At 38.5% G+C, this 13,748-nt stretch overlaps 2 protein-coding genes across 2 annotated transcripts in view; both read right to left on the minus strand.

Annotated features, from left to right (window-relative positions):
• Positions 1 to 13,748, minus strand: part of EPB41L2 (erythrocyte membrane protein band 4.1 like 2) — a 78,875-nt gene that overhangs the window by 9,274 nt on the left and 55,853 nt on the right. Inside the window, 4 exon segments of the mRNA XM_033143776.1 lie at positions 50 to 103; positions 1,505 to 1,672; positions 5,524 to 5,670; positions 8,351 to 8,413. Of these exon segments, the coding sequence (XP_032999667.1) occupies positions 50 to 103; positions 1,505 to 1,672; positions 5,524 to 5,670; positions 8,351 to 8,413 (432 nt within the window).
• On the minus strand, positions 12,055 to 13,363 carry LOC117043763 (band 4.1-like protein 3). The gene has a single exon (XM_033143779.1). It carries the CDS (start codon positions 12,716 to 12,718, stop codon positions 12,134 to 12,136), a length of 585 nt encoding a protein of 194 aa, XP_032999670.1. The 5' UTR covers positions 12,719 to 13,363; the 3' UTR covers positions 12,055 to 12,133.

The raw sequence follows: 13,748 nt of genomic DNA on the forward strand, positions 1-13,748 counted from the left end.
AAGATTCTGAAATGTCAAAGCTCAATGGACTATGGCAAAATAGTAGAACCTTAATTTTCCTGCTGGCTCCAATGGAAGGCTCTTCTGTTTGGGGAGTAAATTTCTGTGAAACAAGAAGCAACCAGAAGACAAACATAAATACAAGTTTCAACACCTCTTGACACATCATTTCACAAACAGCATAGAGGGACTGGTTGCACGCTCACACATGTACAGCACAATTTGTTAAATTAGCACAGATCAAGTGCACAGAAATAAGCACACTGAAAATATGCAATTTTTTTTAGTCTAGAGTGCTGTAAAGCTTTCTACTTATGAAAGCTCCAAAGTTGTTATGATGGCATTTGGTAAATCTGGATTCTTTAGGGATTTTTATTTCACTTGATTTATCTGACAGGATACACTTCTATTTGAAACTTTCACTCTCTCGGCTTGGGACAGGTTAAACTCTGAAATAAATATTCTACTTTAATAACTACCATCATCATCATTATTATATTTGTAAAACAATGTTATGAAGCGCCAAACAAGGCTAACATTAACTGGCCAACTATGTTCATGTACATGTAGATTTTTCTAACAAATGTAATGTATATCAGCAAATACTGATACCCTTGAAAGGGCTGCTACAAGTTCTGCCAGATGTTCCTATTTCACAGATATTAATTATCTGAACTCACATACATTTCCTTGTTTTAGACCCTTGATTAGCTGGGCACCTCTGAGGATATATGAAATTTGCCTGTACGTATGTAAAATCTCAAATGGAGAAATCTGACTGGCATATAATATAAGCATGTAAGGAACAAGCCCATACTGTCATATGATCCTCAAGGAACTAGTATACTGTGCCACTTGTTATGACCTAGAGTCAGGACAAACTGATGTATGTAGATCTTAAAAGCTAAGAGATGACACACACACAGACACACAAGGGACAGTACAAAAAAGTGAAAGGGAAAACTTAACAGTACCAATACTATAATAATTAATCCTATTACAGCAGCTGTGATTTAATTTTGGTTTCAAATTAAAGTTTAAGGCTAGATTCATCTATGGCTGCTAGATAATTTCAAATATAAATGGAACAGAAAAATATATAGTATAATTGCTTTTGAAGATCTATGTCTACAAAACATTTAGAATGGGCAAGATAGCTTTTAGCTCGTCCTTGCCTTTCATTTTTTCATTAAAAATAATTTTACTTCTAACTTTTTAAAAAGTGCAATGATGCAATATGTATTTACATTCTAACTGTCCACTCCCACTTCCTGCAGAGCTGGCAGTTCTACACTCAAGTCACTGGGTAAAACCAATTCATGCATGTGTTTTGCATACACACCAGCCATTTCAAAGAGTTTTTTTTTTTTTAAGACTCTGCACTTTTCGCTATCCTAATTTCATCTTACAATCTTTTAATCACTGGACACAATTTCATCTGACACGAAACCCCACTGTCTTCATATATAGTTTTATGGTGGAAAAAGTAAATGTGGAAAAGCACCTCAGGCAGCTGAGAGAAGGGCGAGGCAGAAAGCTTTTCAGAAGGTACATTATCTTTCACAACAGTGCCCTCTGCTGTCCACAAGGTAGCTGAAGTGAAGGCAGATTTCATGCTAGTGGAAAAACCCTCTTTACTAAATAAAATTGATGCTATCTCCTCTTCTAGGCTCTAGACAAGTTAGAAAATGGAAAGTAACGAATTAAACAGCAGAAGACAAAACAGCAGTGACCTACAAAAGAAAGGAAAGCATCAGGCAAGAAAAGAAAAAGGACAGGAAAGGGAAAAAAGCACACAAACACAAGAAAGAGTACATTCAACAAATGTGTTTCCCTAAAAGATACAGCTCCATCTATTTTCATGATATTCTTTTTTTAACCCATTATGGATAGGATTTGAAGATGATCAATGGGCTTCCCTGGTTCCCCGCGTGTGTTGTCCCCCACCCCCATACTCCAGATCATGGCATCTTCCTAAATCCATTCCTGTAGGGCAACAGACCCTCTCAAAATGTGTGTGATGAAGCAGGTGGGGTGGCTAGAGCAGGATAAGAAATTCGAGGATTTCAGAAGAGCTGTCTTGGATAATTGGAAGGGCTTTCTGGCTCACGCAAGACATCTCTGGATCTAAGCCATTCATTGAGAAAATTGTGCAACTCTGTTCTCACAATCTTGCTTCTTTCTGAAACGTCCATTATTAAGTTGAAACCTACATGAACCCTCCAGTGCAAACCTATTATGTATCATGGCCATTAAAACTAGCTTATATTTCAAACTTTTATTTTCAGGCTTTTGTGCAATCCATTTTTTTTCTTAATTAATATTCCATTTTCCCTAGGACATTAATTATGAAAGGAAGGGTAGGCAAGATAGCACATTTAAAGCTGAACTATAAAATGTGTGCAATAAGCCCAAATTATAACCCAAATGTGGGTTAAATGATTTTGTGAGCTTACTTGGAGAAATTATTGATTGTCAAAGCACATGGCTGTGAAGGCAAACACTCACTTTATAATATAAATTTATGCTGGAGTACAATTTGGAGCACAGGAATGTTGAAAAGAGGAGAAGTGCCCTCTACTTTTCAGTATCAATTGCTGCCTATAAAGCTACCGGTACTTTTGTAGAAAACTCCCACCCACCCCATGAAGAGTTTCATACAGTCCAAAAGTCAGTAACAGTTGATCCCACGAGGCACCATGATTTTCTTTTCTGGCTGTTAAAATCCAGCACCTTCCAATGAGTAATATACACAATAGTTACTGATAATGGTTTGTATTTAAAGCAGTGCTAGTGAAGTTCTGCTGGTGCCATGGCAACTCTGTTTCCTTCCTTCACATGCTCACAAAATCTTATCTATAGGGTCCCTCAGCCCTCCAGAGCTTATTCAGAGGACACATGGGGGGCTGCAGGGGTGAGAATGGGAAAGTTCCATTCCACTAGTGGAAGTCTCTTGGATAGCAGCCAATATTTCCCCAGCCTAAATATTTCATTTGTCTAAATAGGTACAGCTCCGGCGGGAAGGTAAACGGCGTTTCCGTGCGCTGCTCTGGTTCGCCAGAAGTGGCTTAGTCATGCTGGCCACATGAACCAGAAGCTGTCTGCGGACAAACGCCGGCTTCCTCGGCCAGTAAAGCGAGATGAGCGCCGCAACCCCAGAGTCGTCCGCGACTGGACCTTACGGCCAGGGGTCCCTTTACCTTTACCTTTGCCCCTGAACTTAGGGAAACAATTTATTAGTACTACTATTAGGTCAAAACATAGCACTATTCATTCCCTAAATAGGCTGCTAGCTTTAACATGTTCAGAATGAGTACAAAAAAATGATGGGGAAAAGAAGGAAAAAAGCAAGACAGTGATGCATACTTAAACCTGTAGCATAGTCCTGAATCGGAAGGGAACTAAGACAACCTTTCAAGAAATGATTAATTTCACTGCTAAAATTTAAACTCTCTAGAACACAGGTATTATATAAATTGGCAAGGGCACTGCAACTATGATGACACTATTGTTATTCTCACTAATTTGAAGTGGATTATCAATTTCTTGCTCAGTTTGGCAAGTATTTTGCTTATACAGTACTAACTATTGGAAACTTAAAAATGTGGCATATTTCTTATTCTATTAACTGGTTGTTATTATTGACAAGATGTCCTTGGACAAAGACATGCAACACATTAACAAATATGAAATCTTGGCTCCCTATGCTGTGGTATGAAAACTTAACTGAAGGTAATGCCAAAGGAAGCACATCCCTCTTTGAGGCTGCATTTGGAGAAAAGTCAAGCTCTATTCAAACAGCACAAATCTGCAACTGCATAGGGTATACGATGGATACACCTTGAACCGGCATCTGAGCTTATAATACTCATCAGGCAGCATCATTTAAAGCCTCGTTTCTCAATAGAAAAAAGAATACAGCCTTATCAACTGCTAAATACCCTTCAGAACCAGAGAAGGCTCTATTTAGGAGGATCCCATTCTTTGACATTACTGATCTGCAGAACAGTTTTAATTGATGTCAATATACATTCAGAGAAATATAGTTGAGTCTTCATTTTCAAATAGCTTGAGTGTGGCACATTCACTAGCTAATCCATTTTGTATTTTACTTTATATTTTACTGATGTTGGCTATGCCGAGCACGTTTGATGAAAAGGCAGGATACAAATTTAATAAATAAACTGCAGAAGAGATAACAGCCACAGTGAACAGCGAACATGACAGGCAGAGTGGTAAAAGAAACAAATACATCCACACAGTGATTTTTATGCTAGGACACCTGGCATAAAAACAGGCAGAGAATTCCTGTGTCACTGGCATAATCAACCATTTTTTTCTGCACAGACATCTGGTATACACTATAATGCATGGAGTACCCTCTGAATTATCTCTCTCCAAGTACACAGGATGGGAAATGCTACAGGTTCAGCTCTTCAGTGTACCCATGTCTATGTACTGGGTATTATTTGTGCTAAACAGAGATTAAAAACCACACATATGGTTGGGTCACTAAATACTGAAAAGCCCAAAAGTTGTTCTGTTTTTAAGGCAAAAGCATTTTATGATGGAGTCTAGTCATGTCAATGGGTTACTCTGGAGACAGTGATTTCAGAATCTGCCTTAATACAGATAAAAACTGCAAATAAATGTTCTGAAGTAAATACCTGGCCTACTGACTCATTCTGGATTTCCATAATTAATTTGTGTTGTTTGTATGGAAATAGTTCACAAAGAAACCTAAGAGGTTAACTTCAAAAGCGCTGAACAAAAAGTGCATTTCATTCCTGAAAGCATGCCATACATTGGCACATCTATGGCATTTGTTTTTCATTTTTAAAGAACACACACATTGAAAACTGTAAATAGAAATAGAAGACTGGAGCTTACTGATACTGGAATTTAAATCCTATTAGCATTCTCAATACCATATAAATACATTTGAATGTCATTTTAGCATTATACATTTTATGATAATGGCCAAGTTGAATTTTCTGAATCTGCTTTTTAGTTGTCTGACAGTGGTTCACTCAAAATGCATTAGGCATAACACCACTAAATTGGAGTGCATTCAAGAATAACTTATTCTGTAGCACCTTTTTTGGAGGGAGGGTTGTGAATTGTGTTTCCCTTATCCCCTTTCCTCCTGTTGAAGTACTTCCACCTCCAAATTACTGTAAATGGTGAGGCAATGAAACGACTTAGGGACTTGGAGTGAATATACTTGGAGCTGCACTGTAAACTGACATTCCACACTCTTTATCTAAAACTCTCAAATTATATTATTAATAACTACTTCATTCTTGCTTTCTCAACCTAAAAAGTAATGTAGTTACTTTGAAATTTTTGCAAACAGAAAGCAACAGATGCATACAATGTTAATGTGTTAGCAGCAAACAAATATCACATTAGCAACAAAGAAACACCCATATTTTCCTTGTTAAGGCTGAAACACAATGTATAGTTTAGCTATTTTCTTAATTTTGTGGCTATGCATGCTGACAAGGGTCTTCAGAGACATACCCCTTGTGTCTGTAGAGACAGAGGTGTGATACGCCGCTTTTCCCATTCATTAGGGCGTGGCTCAGGAGTGGATTCCATAAAATTGCGCTTGAGTTCACTAATGCTAGCCTGATGCTTCAGTAATTCATCCTGGGTCTTATCCAGGTCCTAAGCAACGTGTAATGTAAAAAAGGTAGGACAACATGTGACAAACATAAACCATTAAAAAAAAACACCATGAAAAGTGCCTGGGATGTCAAGATTCAGTAATTTACTTATTTAAATTGTTCTCTTTTTTTACTATGATATTATGTGCTTTTTCTTTTCTTAATCTTTACAGTATTATCAAATTGAGCTACAAGGCAGTTTCTGAGATGTAGAACACTTAGTCACAAAGCAAGTGTTTATTTTTGTCACTATAATACCCATAATTATGACGCACTACGGGAGGATGCAGTGGGCAACAGGGTCCCTAAAAGTGAAGATCAGGCCACCTAGTCTCCAGATGAAAAGCAGTGTTTGCCTTCACCCCAATATCCAGGATAAACACACCATCTTTTGCCCGCAAGAGTACATGGCACTATTTACTGGGAGAGGGTGGGGATCAAGCATTCTATTAATGTACGTTTAGCTTTGAGAGCATAGTTTGCCCCCTCGCAACAACCATGGACACCAATGACTCTCACGTGAGAAGATGGTAGGTAACAAATTGTGGCTTCAACTGTTTCTGTGTTGCAAAGTACAGTGGTACCTCGGGGTTACATACACTTCAGGTTACATACTCCACTAACCCAGAAATAATGCTTCAGGTTAAGAACTTTGCTTCAGGATGAGAACAGAAATCTGGCAGTGGCGGTGCAGCGGCCCCATTAGCAAAAGTGGTGCTTCAGGTTAAGAACAGTTTCAGGTTAAGAACGGACCTCCGGAATGAATTAAGTATGTAACCAGAGGTACCACTGTACAGCAACCATGAGCCTACCCACTCTGTAGGGGAAAGCATTACAACACACAGGAAATGCTGCGTGACCAGAAATAATTTAGGCAGCTTGCTTTATAATTTATTTAAACAAACATAGTGAAAGCTTGCACTTCCCAATTCTCCAGCTACAATTTTATGCAGTTCCTTTAGTATGTCATTCTTTAGACATGGGTGTGGGTCTCTCTCTCTCTCTCTCTCTCTCTCTCTCTCTCTCTCTCTCTCTCTCTCGTGTGGTGGGGCTAGAATCCACTCTGCAACTAATTTTCAAACCACATCTGAAGGCACCATAAAATAATATGCCATTATGCCCAATGACATAATTCAATCATGCTGAAAGCTGGGTTTCAGATTTAACCTTGTACAGTGGTGCCCCGCTAGACGAAAATAATTCGTCCTGCGAAAATTTTCGTCTAGCGGGTTTTTCGTCTAGCGAAGCGGCAATGACAGCTGTGCTTTCGCTAAACGAAAAAAAAGACGAAAATTTTTCATCTTGCGAAGCAGCCCCATTGACTTTTTCGTCTTGCGGGGCAGCTTCCGCTAGACTAATGCCGTTCGTCTAGCGCATTTTTCGTCTAGCGGGGCATTCGTCTAGCGGGGCACCACTGTACTAGAGGGGCAGTAAGATAGCATGCATATCAAGAAGAGGGAAGAAAGGAAAAGAATGCTGGGAATATTGGGTTGGGAAGCAGGCTCTGGGATAGAAGAAACATGGGGGGGGGGGATAAGTGACAAGGACAGCATGGAGGAAGGACATTTTTCCATAGTCTATTGGGGAAGGAGGAGAACTGGAGGTTTTTTTTGTTGGCATTTAATTAGCCAAAATATTGCCCCCCAGACTTCCATGTGTATGGCACTATGAGCTTTGAAAGTGTAAAAGCAGTAAAAACTTCAAGGGGTACAACTAGTACCTTTAGTAACAATCTAAGTAACAAAAAAATAACCAATTGGTAGAGATTTATCACAGTCAATAGAGTATTTTCAAAAAGAATGTTGGGTTGAGACCAGGCACATTTCTTGGATTTGTTCAATGCAACGTTATGCAGTACACTTTACAGTGTTTTAGTAAAATTATACAAAGTATGTATTTAGTTATCGGAAGCTGCCAAAAAGCAACATAACATATTAGTAAGGTTACTGTAAATCTGAAGATTTTAATGTAATGTTTTTGCATGTATACAAATAATGGACATTATCTAAATCTAACAGTGCAAATAGCCCAATTTGGATGACAAAGCTTGCTCTTCTGGATCCAAAGTTTTGTTACTTTGAATACACTATTTTGATGCAATAGGTAAACAATATTTACTCGATATGGCTGCCAAAAGAAAATCTACCATTCATAATTTCATTCAAAAGGCAATATAGTGCCTCCTGGTATCACAACAAATAAAGCATGAATTACTTCACAGTGTAAGTATTATTTTACTATAGAATTAGATTCAGCTCTCTAGGATTCCAGGAAGAGAACAAAGAACTTCCTGGTTCTAATTTTACTGCATCATTTTTAATAGCATTCATTGCCTCACATTTCCAGTTATGCATAGGAAATGTAAAATGAAACATGCAATTGAATTCTACATGGTGCATCCTCAATGTTTTTGGCAAGTCTTTAAAAAATTGATTTCCTCCAAATATTAACATCTAAACAGGGCTATAAGTTCTACTTGCCATTCCAATATGCATTAACAGCTGCATACTTAAATTCATTCATTTGCAGAGTGACTAAGATTGGTTTTCAACATGCATGTCCAAGTCGAACACCCCCATGCATTTCATGCACCGTGCCTAGAACAGCCTGCAAGTGACCTCCAATCTCATGCAGCCTGGCAGCCCATGAGAACAGAAAAGTACTCCTTAGATTATACAAACCTCCAACATTAAATTGCTATGTCTGACATAAATATTTTCCCCATCTATTCTCAAGGAAAAGGTCTGTAAAATTAAAGCACACACAAAAGAAGACACGGAAAAACAACAACCCATGATCATCAACACAACAAAAAAGTGTTCAAAAGTTCAATAAACGGGGCTTTTAAAATAAAACAGGGGTAGCCACTATGCAAACATAATCAACAGCAGCCTCAAGCACTGATAATAGCAGGCAACAACCAGGTGTAATTGAAAATATCCACCTCCTTGCGAATTTCCTCCTCTTCTATCTCTGCCTATGTAGAGGAAGCACCCAGAGGTCAGCAAAAGAAAACACTCATTAGTGTAGACACTGAAGTAGCACGGGGTCTTTTGTTTAGAAATACTACAAACAATGTGCTCTATTTACAAACCTTTATTGTTTTTGCCTCGGATGCTGCTCAAGTTATTAAACCACTGCAGTCTTCCACCTACAACACTGTAGAAATGGCTGAAGTAATTTTTGGTATAGGTGAAATGGAAAATGGAAGATTTGTCTGTCTCTCTACAACCACCGTGTTCGCTTATTTTTCTCCACAGTTTGAAATAATTTTTTTTTAAATCTGAAGGTGAAGAGATCAGCTTGAATTCTGAACACTGAAGAAGAGTGATTGCAATACCAGCACAGAATAACATATGTAGTACATGCTTACTGTTAAAAACTATGCAGGAGAAATTACATTTGAATTGTTAAATGCTTAGAGATACCATGAGCTTTATTTGAATGGTTTGTTTTATGTTTTTCGGGATATCACATAAAAATATATATTGCAGACTTCAGGTATAACATTAAACCATTGTTTTGGGCTCTGTAAATGAGCCATATGCTTGTGCTCTCCCTTCTCCTCCCCACACACTCCAGTTTAATAACTTGCTCTTTAGTTCAAACTAAGGTTTGCTGTTACTTACAAACCACTAGGATTATAAATCACAGTTTGAAGCTGAATGCCAGTTCTTGTTTGGAGGGAAAGCACAAACCACGGTTCAGTGCTCTGGGTGCAACAGAAAATTATGGTTTGCACTAAAGAGGAAGTAACAAACCAAAGTGAAACATGAGATGAGAAGAGGAAATGCAGTACATGAGCAGAAGCTTGGTTCATGTAGTATCGAATTATGGCTTGCTGTTATAGGTTAACTAACCAAGAGTGACTTACAAGAGGCATCTGGACTACCATTTTAATCAAAGTAATTAAATAAATAAATGAATGAATCTATGAATTGCCAGATATTAAACCAACCTCTATTAGTTTAAGGTCATTATTTTAATAACTATTTTACTTTTATCACACTCATCTCTTACTAGTAACTATGTGAAAGGGAAAGTATAGTGTGTACCAAACACATTATCAGGATATATTTATCCCAGTCCCACCTTTATCTGAGGTTTTTGGAATTCTTGCTGCAATATAGTATCAAAAGTGTTTAATCAATTAAATGAGAAAATAGTCACCATAATATACAAATTGGCATATTAGATTACACTGAAATTAGGGATACAAGTATTGCATTGAACACAGCTATATATAGTTGTCCTATGTAGAGTTGGACCACTAGTTTAACTGGCCCAGTCCTGCCTGTGTCTGGTTGGCAGCAGGTATCCGGGTTCCCAGTGCAGTTATGCATACTATTTTGGGGTTTCTATAAATGTTTCCCATCTTGCTGTCTGACTTTCTTCAGAAACTGTACAATCATTTCTGTCTGATATATATTTATAATTCTGGTATTATCAACCACAGGCAGCTAGCTCACCTCAAGGATTTCACTGCTTGAGAGACTACAATTTTCTGCTTTAAATCTTCATAGTATGCTTTTTTTAAATACTGCAATTGCATTTGCCATATGGAATGCAGACAGTGTTACCCAGTCAAAGCATATGGACATAGTTAGGAGGTTTAACTTATCAACATTAACATTAAAGTATAGCTTTTTTAAAAATTCATGCATATATAAATTGCATTCAATCTAATCCTGACAATTTTAGCCAAGTAGGACTATGCTAGACTAAGGTAGATTAAGATAATTTTGTACCTGACAATGTTAAAATTGTTCTGGTCAGAATTCCACATCCTCTTTAAAAACTACAACTGAAACAAAAAAACTTCTCTCTCTCTCTACCTACTACCCAAAAAGCTAAATTGAATTTCAAAACTGACACATAGTCAAGTTCAGATGTAATGAGAAACAGTGATTTTATTGAATGTATATAAGCCTTTGGCCTCCTATCCTCTCAATTAACCACAGTTTAGCATTATGCCCAAACCCTAAACTATTATTAACCCTAACTCAGACCTTGGAGCCGAAATTGCATGCCTGATACTACTGCAGATTTTATGCCGAACTGAACATACTAGTAAGCAACGGCCCCAAATTTCAATCACTTAATTTTTTCCCAACTATATCATTTACAGGTTCTTTTGGTACACACATGCACTGAAAAGATACCACAAAGAGTTATTGATTGAGCCATGGAGTACTTTTTTGACCCACCAATCTTAAAATATTGGGGAACTTTCCCCCCATTAAAATCTGATCCAGTGATGCAGATCCCATGCGAGCGTACCTATCCAGGAGTGTACCTAGGGGTTAAGGTTGGCCCATGCCAAGCATGTAGGTTGACAGGGCTCAAAAATCACCCCTCTTGATTATGTCTTAGAATCTGCCTGCCCATTTGCATGCTCCCTGGGCCATTCCTCCACTGCTCTGGGCAGCCAAGCAAACACACAGGCTCCTCTGACAGGGGTACAAGGGACTTCTCCTTGCCATGGGTGGAAAGGAGCCTGAGTATGCCTCTGATCATATCCAGAAATGTGTGGACTCAGTGGGTTCTGACAAACATTTTGTAAGGAACAACACCTCCATATGAGGGCTGTACACAGAGCTGTTGTGAGATCGCTGTATCCCTTTTTCAGAATGGCTGCAGTGAAACTGTACACAGGTCTTCGCAAAGATAGTACAGTGGAACCTTGGTTCCCGAATGGCTTAGTTGCTGAACAAATCAGCTTCCAAACACCACAAACCCAGAAGTAAGTGTTCTGGTTTGGGAACGTTTTTCAGAAGCCGAACGTCCGATGCAGCTTCCACTTGAGTGCAGGAAGCTCCTGCAGCCAATCGGAAGCTGCACTTTGGTCTTCAAACGGTTTCAGGAGTTGAGTGGACTCCTGGAAGAAATTAAGTTCGAGAACCAAGGTACCGCTGTATACAGCACCTATGGTCTCTAAATACCACTGGGATATAAGCAGTAGATGTATGAGAAGGTCCTTAAAAGGACCGTATGAAGTGAAAAAACTGAATGTTTTTTAAAAACACTAGATTTTATGAAGATAGAAGCGTAAACATCTGCAGAAGTATCTGAAGAAGTGTGCATGCACACGAAAGCTCATACCAGGAACAAACTCAGTTGGTCTCTAAGGTGCTACTAGAAAGAATTTTCGATTTTGTTTTGACTATGGCAGACCAACACGGCTACCCACCTGTAACTGCAACTATGGAAGGCACCACATTGAGCCGCATGAAATGGAAGTCCATAAATCTGGTATCTGAAGAAGTGTGCATGCACACGAAAGCTCATACCAGGAACAAACTCAGTTGGTCTCTAAGGTGCTACTAGAAAGAATTTTCGATTTTGTTTCATCTGCAGAAGGAATTCTTAAAAAAGGGGGGGGGGTCTGCAGCCTCATGCTGAAATGATGGAAGGTTAAACTTCTCTCTTAGTACACCCAAAGAAATCTACATGCAAGTGGCAATTTAGGCAACAAAGTTACACACCTCCTCTTCCTCAGCTTTGTCTTTTAGAGCAGTGTCATTAGAGGTGGTCAGAGAAATTGCCTTAGGCTCCAGGTAGCAGAGGGACAGAGCAACAGGAAGGGACAATGTGAGTGAGAAAGGAATAGACTGGATGGTACAGAGAAGCAGCACAAAGATGAGGAAGAAGGAGGGAATGAATGAGGGAGAAGTAATGGGAACATAATGCTGAAGATAAGGTGGGAGGAATGAGATGCAAACTTCTGGAAGGCTAGGAAAGCTAATGTAACCATTCTCATCAAGCAGAGAAGAGAAATTGAAAGGAAAATGTTTGCTCGCACTAACTGGAAAATGAGACACAGAATCTTCGTGATCGGTATTTTTATGAGCAGCTCTCTCTATTGCAAGAGGGAGACAATGGTCAGCCACCAAAAGATCCGTAAGTTCCAAGTGGTAAGTTGGGAACTTCTGTTCATTTATGCCATGAACTGGTGTTTCTTTCACAGGGCTGAAGACTATGGTATCTGAGGGTGTATACATGGGTTTACCAAGATGATCATCCTCTGAAATGTCTGAAAATATGTCCATTTCATGGATAGCAGGTAGGTTTTGGGAACATAATGAATAAGAGTGATTGGGAGGTGAAAGCTGATGCGTGTATGTTGACTGGAGGAGAGGGAGAGTCCAGTCCCAGATGCAGATGAGAGACCATGATATAAATGCACATTTGAGGGGCAGAAGGAATGCACAAAAGAGGAAGGGGGGAAGAAACTTGTTAGTGAGAACGTTTATTCAGAAGTAGGGACAGCACTACCATTACAATATGGATGCCACAAACATTCATTAGCCCCAATTGTATTCAAATCCAACAACATATAATCCAAATACATGGATTATACCAGCTCAAAAAGATTATTTTTTATTTTTGCCACCTTGTAAGGCTGTGAAGAATTCTGTAGTTTGGAACTGTAGTAGTGCAGTCACAATAGATGAAAGCAGACAGACATTCAAAGCTTCTACAGAAGATGGGCAGGGGAGAGACATCAGCATGAGGACAATGTTTCCAACTACAGGTTTTCCTTTGAAAGTGCTAAATTAAATGTGTAACCGTCAAAATACAAATATTCCACAGATAATTCAGTGGATTACAACCTTAAAAAAAAAGAGTGAATCAAATTTCAAAGTATTCTTAGTAAAAGTGATTCCACACTGTGTGTGCCAGAAAAAGCTCAAATTAATATATGTTTATAATGGAAATGTCACTATGGAAATGAAAATAAAGTTTAAATGTACATATCTCACATTGATTCAGCTCACATTATAAAATAAATGTCCTAGTATTGTGTTTCAGGCACACAAATGCTAAAAGCTAGTATAAAACATGTGTGTTACACTTAATTATGTTTTCTTCTGCACAGAGTTATTCATAGAAGATGGCAGCTGTGGTTGCTTAATGTGACTATAGGTAGCACATGTATGAATAAATCATAAAATGAATTATATATGCAAATTGATTTCACTTTCACACAACTGAATGGAGCTAGTTGCAGGGAGTTCTAAAGCAAATATATTAGCTCTGCTCCAGAGCAGCTTATTACCAAATAAGATGCCCGTGGGC

Source organism: Lacerta agilis, chromosome 3, assembly GCF_009819535.1.
Source record: "Lacerta agilis isolate rLacAgi1 chromosome 3, rLacAgi1.pri, whole genome shotgun sequence".
In the NCBI taxonomy this organism is placed as follows: domain Eukaryota; kingdom Metazoa; phylum Chordata; class Lepidosauria; order Squamata; family Lacertidae; genus Lacerta; species Lacerta agilis.

What these genes read in the sequence shown, in the direction of transcription:
- LOC117043763 (XM_033143779.1), bottom strand. Translation starts at nt 12,718, where the DNA reads ATGGACATATTTTCAGACATTTCAGAGGATGATCATCTTGGTAAACCC.